The 19,656-nt window shown below is 35.3% G+C and overlaps 1 protein-coding gene across 4 annotated transcripts; it reads left to right on the forward strand.

The window, feature by feature from the left end:
- Nucleotides 1–6,142: 6,142 nt before the first annotated feature.
- LOC116129020 (probable UDP-3-O-acylglucosamine N-acyltransferase 2, mitochondrial) lies at nt 6,143–10,504 on the forward strand. 4 transcript variants are annotated; one of them, XR_004127840.1, is made up of 11 exons: nt 6,143–6,359; nt 6,468–6,666; nt 6,760–6,836; nt 6,961–7,010; nt 7,426–7,490; nt 7,595–7,646; nt 7,770–7,840; nt 7,990–8,056; nt 8,186–8,336; nt 9,581–9,652; nt 9,791–9,849. XR_004127840.1 is itself a non-coding variant. In XM_031414767.1 (10 exons), exons 1-10 carry the CDS (start codon nt 6,266–6,268, stop codon nt 10,283–10,285), a joined length of 816 nt encoding a protein of 271 aa, XP_031270627.1. In that variant the 5' UTR covers nt 6,143–6,265; the 3' UTR covers nt 10,286–10,504. The 4 variants fall into 4 exon arrangements, 3 of the variants coding, with proteins under 3 accessions (XP_031270627.1, XP_031270634.1, XP_031270618.1); XM_031414767.1 differs by lacking the exons at nt 8,186–8,336; nt 9,791–9,849 and adding an exon at nt 10,217–10,504; XM_031414774.1 differs by lacking the exon at nt 8,186–8,336 and having other exon boundaries at nt 9,744–9,859.
- The last annotated feature ends 9,152 nt before the right edge of the window (nt 10,505–19,656 follow it).

The raw sequence follows: 19,656 nt of genomic DNA on the forward strand, positions 1-19,656 counted from the left end.
CTCCTTTTGAGAGTGAATTTTTCTTTTGAAAAATTTTGCACACTTTTTTTTCTTACACTCGTTTGATTATTCTAGCATATTAATCAATTGAGAATTCACCCTGTCTTCATGTGGATACCGTTTATGCATTCTTGACTTGGAGTGAAAGCGATTCTACAAATTGAGTGAAGAAGCCTCCAATCGAAGGTATTAAATATTCTTTAATATTTAATCTTTATATATATTGGGTTTAAATGAATTATAAACATCAATCCATGATCTAGGGAATTAAGGTTTTGAATAAATTTTTGTTTACAATTTCGCATTTTATTCAAATAAATCCCAACAGATTTTAAGGTGGGGGTTAGGAATTCGCGTGAACCTTTTCAACAATTTGTGAAAATTATGGACATATATTTTTTTTTTTCTTTTGGTTGTGCTTTTGGATTAATTTATATGTTTATGATAGTAATGTAATTGCAATGATATGTATCATATAGATGACATTAAGTGTTGCCTTTACTTACGGATGATTGTGGATGTCAATTACGTTTAGTTTGAGACCGTAATGATTTGTGGTATGAATGTTGGTTAGTTTAAATGCTTAGAGTAGTTTTATGTGTGAATTTGTAATAAGACATTTTTGCGATCTCAACAAACTCTGGAACTCATTTGATAACCACTTGAGGCGAAATCCTAGGATTCACATTACTTAGGAAATGATTTAGGTTGTTTTTGGATCAATTGATTTTTCAAGCCAACCATTTATTAAATTACGGAGATTGATTTCAATTCAAACTTATTGAGAGCACTTAGGCAAGTGAGGGTGGAGAGGTGTGAAGTTTTTCCACAACCTAAGTTTATGCAAGGAAATAGGTTGGGGGTTGTGGAGTGTTCGGAATATTAAGATGGGGTTACATATTACTTTCTTCCTTTGTAAAAAATAAATAAAATAAAAAAAGATGAAAAAAAAAAAGCAAAAGTAATTTGGAAAGAAAAAAAATTAGGAAGAAGTTAACATTGAAAAGCATTGCCAGGATGTGAAAATTTGCACGTGTGAATTAGTGTTGGAAAGAAAAGCTCGATAAAGGTTGGGAAGATGTTGATGAAAAAGGCGAGCGTATTTGTGTGATAGTGATGAGAAAAAATGAAGATTAAGTCTCCTAATTTTATTTTGTTTAAATCTTTTCCCTTCTTTCATGAACCCATACTCTGGCTTAACATTACAACCATTACAAAGACCTATTGATCCAAGGTAGTGTGAAATTCTACATTAGTGAAGAGTGGTCTAAAAAGTGAGCCTATGGAGTTTGATTCCATGATTCATGTTTGAGTCATAACCTGAATACTAGAGATCAAAATTTTGTTTGTGAATGTTATGCATAAAATCATCCGGGTTTTTGGACTAATGGTTTGTGGTTGTATGGATGTTCTACGGTCGATAACAAAAATGGAATTGATGTTTGCATTGTTCTTGAGCTTAGGTGACTTTTAATTATTCTATTTTTTTTTTATGTGTATGTGCAATTTTTGAGACGACTCTATAAATTGACCCAAGAATTTTAGTAATCTTTGTTTTTATTTATGGAGTCTTGGATAGGTTTAGTGTGAATGTTTGTGGGTATCATCGCTGGAAACCCTCATCAGACTACAACTCATTCAACTATGGCTACCTAGGCATTGAAAAGCTTGTTGCATGCACTAAATGCAATCATGTCAATCTACGAAAGTGATTTAGGATAGTTTAGATATAAGTTTTAGTTGTTTATTTTATTTTCAAGCTTAAAGACATATTTTATCGCTTTAGTTTGCTAGGGACGCAAGAAGCTGATTGGGGGTTGTGGTAAGAGCTTGAAAATACATGTTTAGTTAGTGATTTATTTAGATTATTTGTGGGAAAATTAGTTTAAATTGCGAAATTTGAGTTAATTATTTCATAAATACCTTTTATGGGATCACAGGTGTATTTTGAGTATTTTCAAGTCATAAATGATATTCGAATGAAGCATAATGTTGGCGACTGAATCGATGATGGCTACGAACAAACGAATCAAGAATCCAAGTTGAAACGAGAAAGTTATGGTGCTTTGAAGATGAGATTCGAATCTTGGAATTTTCTTGATTTGTGACGTGCTTCAGTATTTTGACCATAACTGAAGCTGTAGACCTCAGAATTGGATGATTATAGTGGTGTTGGAAAGCTGATTGAGAGATCTACAATTATTGTGTCAATGAATTTGTCTAATTCTGAAGATATCAGGCTTGTTGGAGGAAAAGAATGATCGCCGCAATAACAATTTTTGTCACCGCAGTGATAGCACTTGGGCCAGTATGGGTTGTTTTAATCCTAATCCGAATTTCCTTGTTTTATTTTAAATAAAGTTTCTCATAATTATATTCTTAAAACCTAGTGATATAAATAGAGGTCTTTAGCTATTTTTAGAGGGAGATTGGAAAGAGAAAAGATTAGCCACTCTTTGGAGATTAGAATTATTGGAGTTTTGGTTCACCAATCAGAGAAGTTTTTCTATTTCTTTCTTGTACTCATGTTATTTAATATGATGGCTGTTTTTAGGAAAAGTATGAACTAAATATATTTTCTAGGGCTAAGATGTAGCCCAATTTATGAATATGTATTGATTTTATTATTGTTAATTTCAGTTGAGCATTGTTCAAAGTTTTATTATTGCACGTAATGCTTTCATCAATTCTTATGGATCCGAGAGTTGAATGATTTTATGGGTTAGATTAAGATCGAGAGATAAAGTGTAATTAGTCTAAGGTAATAAAACCATAGATTGAGCAAACGCTAGAGATAGGTTACTGCGATCTATGAGGCTTTGGTAAATTCCATAAAACTTAATGATCTCTTAGCTTCTAAATCCACTTTAGAGATATTTTGGATTGATGATTAAGGTTTAATCCAGTAATTGTTCGAGAGAAAATTATTGCACATAATGCTTTCAATTCTTATGGATCTGAGAGATGAATGATTTTACAAGTTAAGTTGAGATCGAGAGATAAAAGCTAATTAGTCTAAGGTAATAAAACCATAGATTGAACGAACGCTAGAGATAAGTTACCACGATCTATGAGGCTCTCGTAAATTCTATAAAACTTAATGATCTTTTAACTTCTGAATAGATATTTTGGGTTGATGATTAAGGGTTAATCTGGTAATTGTTTGAGAGAAAATTAGTGAAATACTAGGGAATTTGACCTTTAGAACAAGCTTAATTAGGTTAGCAATAATTGTCGAAGCATAGGATTAAATTGGTGTGAAATCTATGCCCTAGGTTTAGTCGTATTTATTTTCAACCAAAGTTTTAAAAAAAATTCTGCTACTGTTTACTTTTTAATTTGTTTTAATTTTAGTATCTCTTTCTTAGGGAATCTAATTAATCAAATAGTAATAAAATAGGTTAGTTTGGTACTTGGTAATAGTAGTTCTATTGGCATTCGACACTCGTTACTTGAGATTTATTACTTGTGCGATTTCGTACACTTGCAAAAAGCCTGTCAAGTACTTTGTTATGTTGACAGTGAATAGAATTGTGATTAATCTATAATTAATCATCTCTCTATTCATAGACCAAGGTTGACCTCCTCTAACAAGGCATCATGGCCACCCAAATGACAAAGAGTCAATGGAAGACATATACTTGTCAACAATATGGTTACTGTGCAATCAAATTATTTAATCATCTGTTATCTCATCAAGGTTAAGGCATAAAAATATTGTCTACCTTAGATATTCCCTTGATATATATTGGTGTTTGATTATTGGATCAACGATCGAACTAAATTGGATTGAGTGACAACTCAATCCCACGGTGGTCACAGATTTATAGTCATTGCCATTTGACCCAACTGTGTATCTCTCATACACCATAGCCTCAATGTAATGTAGTCAATCACTACCTTTCTAATAGTCCTAAATGAAAGACTACGCTAGGCTAGTGTCAAACTATACCAATAGGTATACAATGCGTTCTGGTGATCTCAAGTTTAAGGATTACATGCACTACCATCCGTTGGAAGATTTATTCCATAGACACTGGGGTTACCATGTATATGGAATTATCTGGTGGGTCAGTCTAGTGAACTTGTATACAATAAGTACTCATACGTTGCACTAGATTATCATCAAACAACATTGACATGTGATATCTATCATTACCTTTTGGCAGGGTCATTTCACGCTATGATAGCATTTACTGTATTATCTGTACCATTGGTTAAAATAATATTAGGGCTATGGATGTTTCTAGAATGGCCACCTCGTGAACTCATAGGGTCTTCACAATCAATATTTAAAACACATTTGATCCCCTTATCATGGTTCTACCATTCTAAGGACACATATCATAACGTATTTGTTAATTTGAAAAATAGATATAAAAAGTGTCTTCTATTAACAGATAAACATGATACAAAAATAGGGTCAATTATAAAATTAAATTGAATCTGGGACACCTACTCTAATAATATTCACATAATACAAAATTATACAAGCCATTTTTAAGACAAAATAATAAAGAAAAACCTAAAAAATAATCCACAACTGACCGAAGCAAGATGAGACGGTCGCTCCTGGACTTGGCAAGTAACTAGGTTGTCGAGCCTGGCTAGATGTTGTGTTAGTCCCACCGTGCCAAACCAAGCCATAGGTTGTGGTTCAACCACGACTTGCCAAGCCTTTGGCGAGGCAACCATGCCGCCTTTGACCATTCTTCTTCCAACGTGTGGGCCTATTTCTTCAAATTTTGAAATAAGAAGACTTACGGCGTTAAGTTTACTGTCTTTTAATTTATAATTTATAGACCTACAATTTATGATTAACTTTGAGATTTATAATTAAAGGTGTTAGGATTTATTTAAATTAGAAGTATCAAATGACAATATTGCTCTTTCCAACACAGAACGTTGACAACGTTGCCTTTGGGATGGGGATTAACGATTTTTCAATTAGTTTTGGGGCTAGTATGATTAAAAAGGTGTTACGAACCAATTTGTTAGGATGGTGTTAGTCATGTGGTAGTGCCTTATTTTATGCATGAGTCTTTTGTATTTTCCCTGTTCAAGTCCTAGTTTTTAGCAAGTAACCCACGTCTATGTAGTAGACAAATTGGGTGTAGTTGCAGTTTAATTCCTAGTCTTTAGTAAGCAGCCCACGTCCGTGTAGTGGGCAAAGTGGGAGTAGTTGAGTCAGTTGTATTAGAGTCTATAAAAAGGAGTATGAATGAATGCAAGGCATAGAAATTTATCTCCAAAAAAGCTGTGTATAGCTGGGATTGGATCCCTTTAACAATCCTACCAATGTCATCTCACTCATCATTGGTCAACCAAAGAAGAAACCCAAACCCACTCAGCCACCAACTCGCCTCTTCACTCGATTCCAAGTCCATCTCCAAAACCCAGTTTGTAAAACAAGGCAACAATTAATTTATGAGTGTGATTTCTAATAAAGTTGAGGTGAGTGATTTTTGGCCATTAAAATTACAAAACTTTTAGGGTGTGTTTTTTTTTATGAATTTTGTGTTTTTGTTTTATGGTGTTTTGTTTGAATATTGAAAATGATAGAAAAATTTATATATATAAACAAAAATGTGTTTGAATAGGTTTGTTCGAAAACAAAAAAATAAAAAATAAAAAATATGAATTTTATCACCTACACAACTGATAAAACATTTTCAAAATGATATTTATTCTATTAATCTTGATAAGTTTGTCTAAAATATGTCAATAGTTCATTTCCATTTATAATTCTGAATTAAAAATATTAATTTAAAATGAAATTTGTTGTTTTAGGAGAGAGATGATAAAATATGAAATAAATGAAAGAATAAATTATCAAAATTAAAATACAATTCAAATTTTTGAGTTGTATTTTAATATTTAAAAATGTGTTTGATATAAAAATTTATTTTAATGTTCTAATTTTCATTAAATTTTAGAATTATATGTGACAATTGTTTTATTTTCAAAAAAAAAAAAAAAAACTATTTAAATTCTATCTCAAACAAACACTTATTTTCATGATTTTCCATGTCTAAAAAACAAAAATGATGAGTTAAAAATATAAACGAACCGGTCCTTAGTATTTTTGTAATTTTAACGCGAGTATTGTACAAAGACAAATTGGTATACGAGCGAACGATAGGAGAAAATTTCGCTAATATTCAACTGTAACAACAGTTGTGCTACTTTTTATTACCTCCATCGTTCTTACTGGTAGAGTCTCTTTCGACATTTCCTTAAAATAGCTTTGTTAATTTAAGTAGTCATGGTTGTTTACCTTAGAAGATTTGCCGTTTTCTACTCCAAGAATAAACGTAAGCAAGACTATGGTAGTATTTGTAAATTTTCGGCTAAATCTGGTAAGTCAGTAAGTCATGATTAACATGCTCTGGAGCATTCATCTTTTGCTGCCAAGTGTTTGTGAAAATGTCTAAAAGATTTTTGGCACATGCCTTTGCATCTTTTAGGGGTAGAAAGTCATCTAGATTTTAAAAAATGGCACAACGGAGGTGGGACCTTCCACCACTCAGCTTCCATCGATTCAACGGCGCTGATTGAAATTGGAGCAATGGTTCATCCAGATGCTGTGCTGGGTGCCAACGTTCGTATTGGATCAGGAGCTGTTGTTGGACCTGCAGTTACTATCGGTCAATCCACGAATATAGGGTATAATTGTTAACTTAATTTATATTTACTTTTTTTTTTTTTTTTTTTTTTTTAATTTCGATTGTAACTACAACTATATTTATATTTCAACAGATATAATGTTGCTCTCAGTAATTGCATTATAGGTGATTCATGTTTAATTCACAATGGGGTGTGCATTGGTCAAGATGGTAAGCCTTGATTATTTCAAAATTTGGTCGTTAGATTTATTATATTTTTTGTGCTTAAAGGTTAAATCAGTTGCAAGCGTAAATGTTTCTAAGATAGGCTGTTATACCCTTGTTTACTTTACAGGGTTTGGATTTTTTGTTGACGAGAATGGCAACATGTTGAAGAAGCCTCAAGTTGGTGATATATAGTTGGTTTTATTATTTTTTTTTTATTTTTTTATTTTTTTTTAGTCCTTGTAGTTTATCCTTTTGAGATATTCTTGAGACTGTCCAACAAAAATTTAGAACTTGAAAGTAAACATATTTTATGGAAGAGAGTCTTCAGTGGGCAATCACGGCACCAAGCCAAACTCACTGACTTGACCCGCGTAATTGGTTGGCATGCATACATACACCCGTTTTACTGAAAAAAAAAAAAAAAAAACAGAATTTTGTTTGTAAAAATATTATAACTTGGTATTATTGCTATACATGCATCTCCTCATATATCTTACCCTTTTGATGAAAAGCTAAGTAGGTATCTCTGGTATCTTGTTCAGTTTTGTATCTGCAATTGAAGAATTATAGTATATGTATGTCACTTTGTCAGATGCTGAATGCTAGGATAGGAAACCATGTGGAGATCGGTGCAAATACGTGCATTGACAGGGGCAGGTGAGACATGTGTTGGCTTTAAATATCAAGGATTTTGTAATGTGCATATGTATATATTCTTAAACTCAAATTAATTCTGAGTTACTGCCTATTTGGTTTTGCAGTTGGAGAGATACAGTGATAGGGGATTATTCAAAGATAGATAATTTAGTTCAGGCAAGTTCTATTCTTTTGCCTTGTCATTTGTCAATTAACAACTTTCTGCGGTTTCAAGAGGAAACATAAATAGAGATAAAAACTTATTTGGCATTATACAAAAACCAAATCTCGGCTTTGCAGATTGGTCATAATGTAATTATTGGGAAGAGTTGCATGCTTTGTGGACAAACTGGGATTGCAGGTTCAGTAACGTATATTATTCTCTTTTTGCCTTCTTCTTTTTCTATATCAATTCTTTGGGCCTTTGATTTATCATGTAATTGATACAATGGTCATTTGAGAACTTCATGGGCTACAAAAGTTCTTGATAGCTATGACTGTATCATTTGTCCTGCTTCAGGATTGGAGACTTTGTAACTTTGGGGGGAAGAGTAGCTGTTCGTGATCACGTCTCTATTGCAACAAAGGTATGTACTTGATGAAGTGAAAGGATAGTGAGGTTATGGACTACAAACTCTGTTTGTCAAGCTAATCATGCATTGGAGTATGTTTCTTGCTGTGCTTCACAGTTTAGGCTAATAATATTCTATTAGCAGTTGTTAAAAGTAAGGGTGAGCGGGTCTGTGTACCTGACTCAAATCTCATGAACCAGAGCCAGAATCGCATAGTACCGTTCCTGAGATTTAGGAACCGAAACTGGTATTATGTGGTTCCTAAATCTTAGGAATTGGAACCAGAACCTATCAGGTAAGTTTCGGTTCCGAGTACCCTGTATTGTTCACAAAATTAAAATTACAAATATTTTTCTCTCAAATTTTCTCTCAACTCCTTGTCACTGCCGATGCCGTTGCTGGCCATTTCTGGTGACCAATTGTCGGATCCTGGTTCTTGGTCACTATCCCAGCAAACCCCAGCTCTGCTTGAGTTGTGCTGCCACCTGTCATTGCCAATTTGCACCGTTTGTGCAGCTCTCTCTAGGCTCGCGCGACTGCCCACCACCGCCCACCACTGCCACCATCTCCCATCATCGCGTCTTCGATCTCACTCCACAACCTCCCTTCCAGCTTCATTCACAATCACCGTCGCCACCCTAGCCTGATAATTGCGTGACAGTTGAAGTCACGCGATTGACCCTTGCTCAACTCCAAGCCTGCAATTCAACTCATCAGCCTCTTGCCACCGTCCCTTTCCTCCTACACTCACCTCCTCCTGTTGTTGCCGCACACTTCACGGTGCATGTGTGATCCTTGCATGCGCCAGCCTTGCACGTTCACCATCGCCTGCCCATGACTGTTGATAGTTGGAAGTATTTGGTTTGGTTTGATTGTTGTTTGATTGAGGGAGTTGTTGTCTAGATTGATTTGGAGTTCGATTGGTTGAATTTGAGTTGGTGTTATCTGGGTTTACACTGCTCCCACCTGTTGGAATTGAAGTGTTGTTTGCCCACTGCACACCACCTGCCCTACAAAAGTTCTCAGCCAACTACACCCAGCTCCACATGCAACTGCTGCAACACACGTCTACTCTTGCACAAGCCTGCACCTATCCCCAAGTGGATTCTTAAAACGGTTCCAAATCGAGTACCCTGTTTTCGGTTTTGGTTCTGGTTCTTGGGTTGGTTTTGGTTCCTTGAAGTTGTGGAACCGAAATCGGAACCATACAATACCGGTTCCTTAAATTTGGGAGCTAGAATCTACCTACACAGTGTCGGTTCTGGGTGGGAACTGGAACCGGAACATCGGGTACGCTGCAATTCTAGGTCCACCTGAAATTTTGGCTCACCTCTAGTTCAAAGTGAATATATAGAACTTTTTCTTCTTGGAGTCAACTTAAATGTTTGTTTCAATTTAACTTTCTGATTGCAGTACACAATTGTCATGTAGTTTTAATTGTACAAAAATAGGTCTTGTACTAATTTTCCATCTGCTATAATTGATTGAAGAGCTAAAATATTCACATTGAAAATAATGTCCAATGATATGGGATTGCAGGTTCGGCTTGCTGCTAATAGCTGTGTCACCAAGGACATCACACAGCCTGGTGATTATGGTGGCTTCCCTGCTGTAAGGATTTATTTTTATGCTTTTGAATTGATCTGGGTTTGATATGTTGTTAAATTTAAAGATTTAGTGTATCAACTGATTTTTGTGGCAGCTATCATGATAGTAATTGGTAAACCCTTTGTATGGATTGCTCAATAGGTTCCTATTCATGAATGGAGAAGACAAATTGCTTATCAGTATCGAATTTCAAAGAAGGGGATTGCGTAGGGTTTTTAGAAATGATTTGTATCTTCGAATTATGTTGCTACAAAACCACCCTTGTAATATATGGAATCGTGCCACGATGGGCAAAAAGACCGTGCAAGATTACTTGCCGATTAGTAGCCTATTTAACATATTTTGACATACTTGGCTCGTAATATTTAATACAGTGGGTCTGATCTTTCTATAATTAATATAATTTAACTCGTACTACTTGAGGGTAGTGCTTCTCTGCCCTATAATGTGATTACGATCCCTCCCTTCTTTTAGAAGGAAAAAAAATATATAGAGATGATATTTTATTTTTCTAGCTCTACAGTTTATTGATTGAAGTCCGACCCTCTCTTTGCTCTATTGTTGCAGACTCATCCTGCGCCGCGCCCAACGCTCTCCCATTCGGCAGTGGTATTAGCCCTCTTTTCCTCTTCATGAACTATATTAGCGTGCATAAGGTTGATGAAGATTAAATAGGAAAAAAAGGGAATAATTCCTGGTCTCACATTTATGTAATTGAGGTGAAATTAAAAGAGGATAGGATCTATATTGAAGACTGAAAGAATCTTCAATTTGATTAAGATGTCCTAGTATTCTAAGTAGCGAAAATGAGTGTTTGGTTGTAAGGAAATATTTGAGAGAAGATCTTTTGGACTATTACCATACAAATTCTAGATAGTTAATGAATGCGTAAAGGATAATATCATAATATTATACTAATAACATTTTCTCACAAATTTTCTCTCACAACTTTGTTGTGACAGTTCGTAATTGATCAGTTCACAACGAGTCTCACATGGGTTCTACATGGGTCTAATTAATTAATTGTAAGCTAATCAATTGCGAGTTGGCACGTCAGGGTTATGAAAGAAAATTTGTGAGAAAGAATTGTTTGCAGTAAATTACCTATGATCTCTTACTTTTATAGGCACCCTTAAGAGAAAAGTTTTTGAAAAGTTACATATTACAGTGCCACTCTTATGTTTTCTGTGCTTTTCTTTACAAGCTTATTCACCCTCGCCATCACAAAACATATATGCTAAGTTATTTTCCTTTGGGCTACCTTCCTTTATTGGGGCTTTATGGGCTTCCTCCAAAATCAACTTTCATCTTGGCTAATCCCAACAGACAGACGTCGTTTAAGCTTGAGCCTACTTTCTTGGCCCAGTTTTTCTCAACCAAATATAGCTTTTACATATACGCATACTTTTTATTGTGTACTTATTTCCTTCAAATAAAGCATGTAGAATTCTTTTATAATAATCAAACAAATAAATGAGGTTTCCTTGTAGATTTTTGCTTTTTTATCCAAAGCTCGGGCAATTCGTTATTAATTATTTTAGTTGAGTAGATAAACTCCAATTAATGATGTGTTGGTGGGTAATATAACTACATAAGGGTAAAATCACTACTAAATTAGGAGAACCGAGAGTCCAGGAGGGGTTGAAGCATTGGACTAGAGCAAGGTCTATGTATAGGCATTGGACTCAACGTCACACGCCAACATTAGAATAGGAACGGTCATTGGATGTTGGAGTTCATAAAACTATCTTGGGTATATTATGAAGGAAATACACGAGGTGTTTATGGAAATCATGCAGGAGCCAAATCACTGGCGCACAAAGTATTCAAGCAAGGGTATTATTGGCCTTCAATACATGAAGATGTAAAGGAGTACACACGCAAGTGCGAGGGGTATCAAAGAACCGCTAAAACTTCGAGATTGCTAGCCACTCAACTCATACCAATGACTTCACCTTGGCCCTTAGCCAAGTAGGGTATAAACCTGATTGGTCTCATGCCTATGGGGAAAGGGCAGGCCAAATACGCGATCTAGCAATTGATTATTAAACAAAGTGGGTTGAGGCTGAAACTCTAAATATAATAACAGAAAGTAAGACAACCAGCTTTATTTAAAGGGTAGTGGTGTGTCGCTTTGGCATACCCCACACCATAGTGTGCGATAATGGTAGACAACTTGATAGTGAGTAGTTTAAATTGGGTGGAGAAATCTAGATTTTCTTCCTGCCATTTTGAAAAGAAATAATATACTAACAAAGTATTTCTTACTTGAATGTATCTGTGAGGAGCAAAACCTTGAGCAAATATGCCTCAAAACAACAATCAAATTCACAAGATACACAAGCAATTTTACGTGAAAAAACCTCTTCAATGTGAAGATAATAAAAAACCATGGAATCGTATGATCTACTTAAATCTATTATAATAAAAAGTATTTACAACAGACACAATCCGCCAATAATATTGCACATTAATTTAAAGTTTTATCACAAGTCTAATAAAGTGAAATACACAATAGAGGTACAAAAAGATAGAGTAAAATCATCAGCAAAGCACCCGAAATGCAGGCTGTATAACTCCAAACTCAGCCGTTAAAATCGAAAACGAATTGTCTAGATTGAAGAACCAAACGTCCTCTGCGTTTTGAAAAAAATCAGGTTGATCAAACTAGAGATGACCTTCCAATTGTCAGGCTGACGAAGAACAAATGGACTAAAAATTCTGCAACTCAACTTTTTGATTTGACTGTCTTTCTAGAGGCAAAACTCTACAAAAAAGATGGCTATCACGAAATTGACCGTTGGATGCGAAGATTTTATCGTCAACAACAACGCTATGAAATTTGAGCAAAAACGAAGCAAGATTCACCGATGGATAGTCATTGGAATAACTTGGTGTGGCTACCTCTCTCTCACTTCTATAGATTTTTAATCTGTGAACTGTAAGTACCCTATTTTTCTGTTCACCCACTCCATAATCAACTAATATAAGCTGCTTTTGTTTTGTTTTTTTTTTTTTTTCTATTTTTGTGCTTTAGGATTTTGGGCCATCCTCCACATGAGGGAAACCCAGGCCCAAAAAATCTCCTCCTTTCTCGACTATGTGGGGAAATGGACCATATCGGCAATAGCTCGACTAACTTCATGCTTCTCCCTTGCTAAAGCCTTTGTCAACATATTCGAGCCATTGTCATATGTATGGATCTTCTTAAGTTCAAATAGGCTATCGTGAAGAGTATCCCTTATCCAATGATACCTTACATCAAAATGCTTAGATCTCAAATGGAATTTAGAATTCTTCACAAGATGAATAGCAGTTTGGTTGTCACAAAACAAAACATACCATTGTTGTTTAAAACCAAGCTCTCTCATGAACTTTTTCATCCACAGCAACTCCTTGCAAGCTTCTGTTATAGCAATAAATTATGCTTCTGCCGTAGAAAGTGTAACACACTTTTGCCATCTAGACTGCCAAGAAACTACTCCACCAGCAAAAGTAATTAGATAACCAGAAGTAGACTTACGAGTATCCATGTCCCCGGCCAAGTCAACATTTGTGGAGTCAACCAAAACTGGTTTATCACTTCCAAAACAAAATTTTAACTTGGAAGTGTCTCGTAGATACCTTATAGTCCACTTCATTGCAGCCCAATGCTCTTTCCCCGGATTTGACAAAAATATGCTAACAGCCACAACTACAAAAGATATATCTGGTCTCATATACACCATTGCACACATCAAGCTTCCTACAGTTGAAGCGTAAGGGACTCTTTCTATTTCCTTCTTCTGACTATATGTAGAAAGACCTTGCTTTGCACTTAGCTTAAAATGAGTAGCTAGGGGAGAACTCACCGCTTTGGCCTTACCCATGTTCAACCTTTGAAGCACTTTTTCAATATATTGCTCATGTGACATATACAATTTCTTCTCTTTTCTGTTTCAACAAATTTGAATGCCAAGAATTTGTTTTGTTGGCCCTAAATCCTTCATAGCCAATGACTTACTCAACTGCTTCTTCAAATCACCAATCCTAGAAGAATTCTTGCCAAATATCAACATGTCATCAATATAAAGCAATAAAATAATACAATCGTTATTAGAGAATTTCTGCACAAATACACAATGATCAAAACTAGTCTTCTTTAACCATGCTCCCTCATAACTGACTTGAACTTATTATACCATTGTCGGGGTGCTTGCTTCAAACCGTAGAGGCTTTTCTTTAAACGACCGACATAATCTTCTTTTCCTTTAACTTGGAAACCCTCTAGTTGTTCCATGTAATTTTTTTCCTCCAAATCACCATGAAGAAATTCAGTTTTCACATCCATCTGCACAACTTCTAAGTCCAGGCTAGTCGCCAAGCCTAAAACCACACATATGGAAGATGATTTCACAACATGAGAGAAAATATCATCAAAGTCAATTCCTTTTCTCTGATTGAATCCCTTGACAACTAATCTGGCTTTGCACCGTGGCTGTGAAGTATGTCTTTCTTACTTTGCCTTGTAGACTCACTTGTTTTTCAAAATTGTCTTACCCTTAGGCAACTTTACCATCTCAAAGGTGTGATTGTCATGCAATGACTGCATCTCATCTTCCATAGCATCAACACAATTTGCTTTGTTTTTGTCTTCCATTGCTTCTGTATAACACTGAGGCTCTCCCTTGGCAGTCAATAATACATACTCATTTTTAGAATACCGTGTGAAAAGACATCGGTCTCTAATAGACCTCCTGAGTGGAATTTCTGGTTCTAGAAGCTGATCAGTAGTCTGATAATCTATCTGAACCTGCATAGAAGCATCTGCATCATTTAAATCTTGATGGTCATCTTGAACATCATGTTCAACATTTGTTGGCAAATTCGTGAAAGGCACTAGGTCCAAGTCAATCAAACCATCACTATACTAAGACACTACTTTCTTTACTTAAGACACTACTTTCTTTACTTTTTAAACATCTTGTATAGTTTGATCTTCCATAAACACAACAATCACGACTGCTTATTAGTTTCTAATCAACTGGATCATATAGCCTATAGCCAAATTCATCAAGAACATAACCTATAAAGATGCACTATCTAGTCTTTATATCAAGCATAGACCTCTCATCTTTGGGAATATGCACAAATGTCTTACATCCAAAAACATGTAAGTGATCATAAGAAACATCTTTGCCACTCCAAACTCTCTTTGGTACATCAGACTGAAGAGGGACAAAAGGTGTGAGATTAAGAACATGTACAACTATTTCAAAGCTTCACCCCAAAAATAACCTAATAACTGCGCCTGTGAAAGCAAGCATCTCACCCCCTCAACTAGTGTTCTGTTCATCCTTTTAGCTAACCTATTCAACTGTGGAGTCTTGGGTGGTGTCTTTTGATGTCGAATGCCGTGTTGTCTACAATATTCATCAAATAGACCCAAATACACTCCCCCATTATCTGTTCTAATGCACTTCAATTTCTTCACAGTTTGTCTCTCAACCAAAACCTAAAACTTTTTATACACATCCAACACTTGATCTTTTGTTTTCGATGTATAAACCCACGAATTTCTTGAATGATCATCTATGAAGGTCACAAAGTAAGAAACGCTACCAAGTGTTTTCGTTTTCATAGGTCCACAAACATCGAACTGCACCAAATCAAGAATACCTTGTTTTCTTGAAGGAAGGGAACTCTTGAAGGAAACTGTATTATGTTTTCCTGCCTTTCAATGAGTACATCTTTTCAAATTTGCACTTTTCATTCTAGAGAGAAGATTCTTTTTAGACAATATTGCCAAGCTTTTTTCACTTATGTGGGCAAGTCTCTTATGCCACAAGCCTACTGTAAAGTCATCCTTCATTGCATTAATAATGCATTTGGAAAGTCTTGCTTGTAATATGTATAAAGTAGAAAACTTCTTGCCTCAAGTCACAACGATGGAACCCCTAGTGTACTTCCACTGACCATTACTAAAAGTGTTACAGTAGCCCTCATCGTCAAGTCTGCTTGTAGAAATCAGATTCAGATGAATGTCAGGAATATGCTTCATATCTCTGAGTAGTAGACTACTACCGTCATCCATTTCCAAACATACATCTCCAATACCAATGACCTTTGCCAAACCATCATTGAATATCTTTACTGTCCCAAAGTCGCCTGCAGCATAGGAAGTAAAAAGATCCTTTCTAGATGTATGTGAATAGAAGCACCACTATCAATTACCTAAATGGTCTCATGGCATGCAACATTTATAACATCATCATCATAGAGAATAAAGAAATCTTCAGAAGTAACAGTAGCAACTTGATCATTATGCTTGCCATCATCATTTTTCTCCTGCTTGCTATTTTTTAGTTTGATCTCTCCTTTTTTCATTTATAGCAATATTTCTTGATATGCCCAGTTTTACCACAATAGTGACATTCAAGATTCTTATACTTTGACCTTGATTTACTCCTGCTTTTACGTCTACCATTTTGCCCTTGACCTTTACTCTTGCTTCTCCCTTTGTTTTCAGTGACTAAGACCTCAAAATGTGATGATGAAGAGCCTTGAGTTCTCTATCTCACCTTCTCATTTAAAACACCACTCTTGACATATTCCATGGTTACAATACCATTAGAAGTAGAATTTGTCAAGGATACACGGAAATTTTCCCAAGAGTCAGGCAAAGTATTAAGCAACCAAAGTCCCTGATCAAACTTTACACCTATATTGGACAATTGATCAACTCAACCTTGAAATTCATTCAAGTGGTCCAAAATAGAACTCCCTTCCTTGTATCTCAAATTCATGGCTTGTTTAAGTAGGGACAATTTGTTATTTCCTATTTTTGAAGCATATAACGTCTCAAGTTTATTCCACAAACTCCTAGCATGAATCTCATTAGCAATATGATTCACAACATTATCTTCTACCCATTGCCTAATATAGCCACACACTTTTTTGTGCTCAAACTCAATCTTCGTCACTTTTAGAATCAGGTTTTTCCGAAGCAAACATTGGCAAGTGTAGTATTTTCACAAAGAAAATATCTTTCATTTTCCCTCTCCACTTATGCTAATTTTTTCCATTCAAACAAACCAATTTACTTGAATTTGCCTCCATCATTCAAACAGTCTACAACCTCACTCTGATACCACTTTGAAAAGAAATAATGCACTAACAAAGTATTTTCTACTTGAATGAATATGTGAGGAGCATAACCTTGAGCAAATATGCTTGAAAACAACAATCAAATTCACAAGAGACGCAAGCAATTTTACGTGGAAAAACCTCTTTAAGGTGAAGAGATTAAAAATCCACAGGATCGTATGATCCATTTAAATCCATTATAATAAAAAGTGTTTACAGCAGCCACAATCTACCAATTATATTGCACACTAATTTAGAGCTTTATCACAAGTCCAACAAAGTGAAATACACAAAAAGTTACAAAAAGATAGAGTAAAATCACCAGCAAAGCACCTGAAATAGAGGTTGTATAACTCCAAACTCAACTGTTAAAATTGAAAACTAACCGTCCAGATTGAAGAACCAAACGTCCTCTGCGTTCTGACAAAAAATCAAGTTGATAAGACAAGAGATGACCTTCCGATCGTCAAGCTGAAGAAGGATAGATGGACTAAAAATTCTGCAACTCAACTTTTTGATTTGACTATCTTTCTAGAGGCAAAACTCTACAAAAAAATATGGCTATCATGAAACTGACCGTTGAATGTGAAGATCTTATTGTTAACAATAACGCTCTAAAATTTGAACAACAACGAAGCAAGATTTACCGTTGGATCATCACTGAAATAACCTGGTGTGGTTGCCTCTCTCTCACTTTTGTAGATTTTTAATCTGTGAACAGTACCCTATTTTTCTATTCACCCACTCCATAGTCAACTGATATAAGCTGCTTTTATTATTATTATTTTTTTCCTTCTTTTTATTTTTGGGCTTTAGGATTTTGGGCCATCCTCTGCAAGGGAAACCCAAGCCCAACACACTTGGCAGCCTAGGGAAGTATGTAGAATTCTCTATTGGACGCCCAATGAAATCAACTAAGCACTCTGGAATGAGGCTTTACTGGAAGAAAAAGAGAGGGGACCCATACGGTTTGAATAAAAGAAAAACAAGCCTAGTAAATTCAAGATATGAAACTATCAGAGGCTCTTGAAATACTGGCCCATCCTTCAAAATGTGTTATTGAACCACTGCAATTATGAAGTCCAAAGCTAGAGCCTAGAGGATCATGCATTGCAATATAGAAATGATTTTATCCTTCTCCCTCACTCAACAATTAAGCTAGGCTCAACACTATTTGCAATACTCTAAAGACTAGGGGGGGCTTATGTTGGTGGGTAATATAACTAGTAAGGGTAAAAAGGTGAAATCACTACTAAATGGGGACAAATGAGAGTCCATGAGGGGTTGAAGCATTGGACTAGAACTAGAGCAAAGTCTATGTACATGCATTGGGCTTGACGACATACACCAACATTGGAATAGGAATGGTCATTGGACGTTGGAGCCCATAAAACTGTCTCGAGAAGTGTCTATAAAACCGACAAGGCATAAAATGGATTTCGACTGCCCACAAGTTTAATATTTAACAGAAAGTGAATTAATAACAGATCATTAAATAATTATGATTACATGCAAATAATGTTCTGAAACTCGGACCGGACCATCCGGTCCGACTAGGTTTCGTCAATGATTTTGGTTCATTAAGTACTAAAACTCGGTATTTTTATTTAAACCGTTTCTAACCATTAGTAGACTGGCGGAATAATGTTAAACAGCCGGTCCAACTAGATTAGATGAAAATCTGGTCCAACAAATGTGACTATTTTGAAAGGCAAAATCCCTACATTTTTTGCTTCAGCCTTCGTTTTTTTAATCTTCATTTGTTTCTTCGTCTTTTTCCGGCTTCCAATCCAACTTCATTTATCTTCTCTTCCACCTTTATTCATCTTCGGTTAGATTCGAGCTTAGAAAGTGAAAGAAAAAAAAAGACGAAGGAGAAGATCTGAAGAAGCAGAAGTAGAAAGAGAAGAGGATTGAGAGAAAGAGAGAAAAAAATAAGATGAAGAAGAAGATTTGAAGATGCAGAGCAAGAAAGAGAAGAGGAGGTGAGAAAACAGAAGAGAATATGGAAGACTTAAAGAAGAAAGAGAAGAGACAGCGAGAAAGAAAGGGAAAAAAATAAAGGAGAGAAGAAGAAAGAGAAGATGAGGTGACATTGGAAATGTGAGAAATATATATATATATATATATAAAGAAGAAAGAGAGGAAAAAAAAAAAACTATGAAGGAGAGAACATGAAATGACATGTGAATATATATATATAGATGACATCATCAGTCAGACCGGTTGGACCGTTCAGACCGGAAACCAACCATCTGACCGAGTCATCTTCTGGTCCAGGTTTCAGAACATTGCATGCAATGTTAATGGAAGGCATGACAAACCTGCCTCATTTAATGGTGCATAATCCCTTTCGAGAGAGAAATTATGAAATAATATCATTCAGCTGCCAAGTGAGAGGTAGGCTGCATATGGAAGACACCTCACCCATAGTGCATGTAATAGGACATATGGAAAGCCACTCATGCGCTATATAAAGAGAGCTCCACAAGGTAAAAAGGGGTAATGAAAAATTGATAAATCTAAATCCATTCTCTCTCTATAGTTCTTGCTATTTTTTGCAAGAATTCTCTTTGGGTAATTATTGTCAATTAATACACATATAAGGGCCGTCTCAAAGATATTTGTGACCTTAGGTAAGAGTTACTTTGAGGCCCTTCTAATAATATAAGCATATATTAAAAAAATATTTCAAATTTATTTTTCTTACCTTTTGAGATGCAAAATCACTAATTAATTTTTTATATTCAAGTTTAGAAACCAAATCTTTTTCAATTGATAATATAGTCAAATTACCTAATCTTTTTTATGACATGGGTGAACGCAAATAAGATTTTATTAACTTTAATTTTGAAAAACTTCTTTCTACTGAAGCTACAGTA

This window comes from Pistacia vera, unplaced genomic scaffold (genome assembly GCF_008641045.1).
Source record: "Pistacia vera cultivar Batoury unplaced genomic scaffold, PisVer_v2 Contig1056, whole genome shotgun sequence".
Lineage (NCBI taxonomy): Eukaryota > Viridiplantae > Streptophyta > Magnoliopsida > Sapindales > Anacardiaceae > Pistacia > Pistacia vera.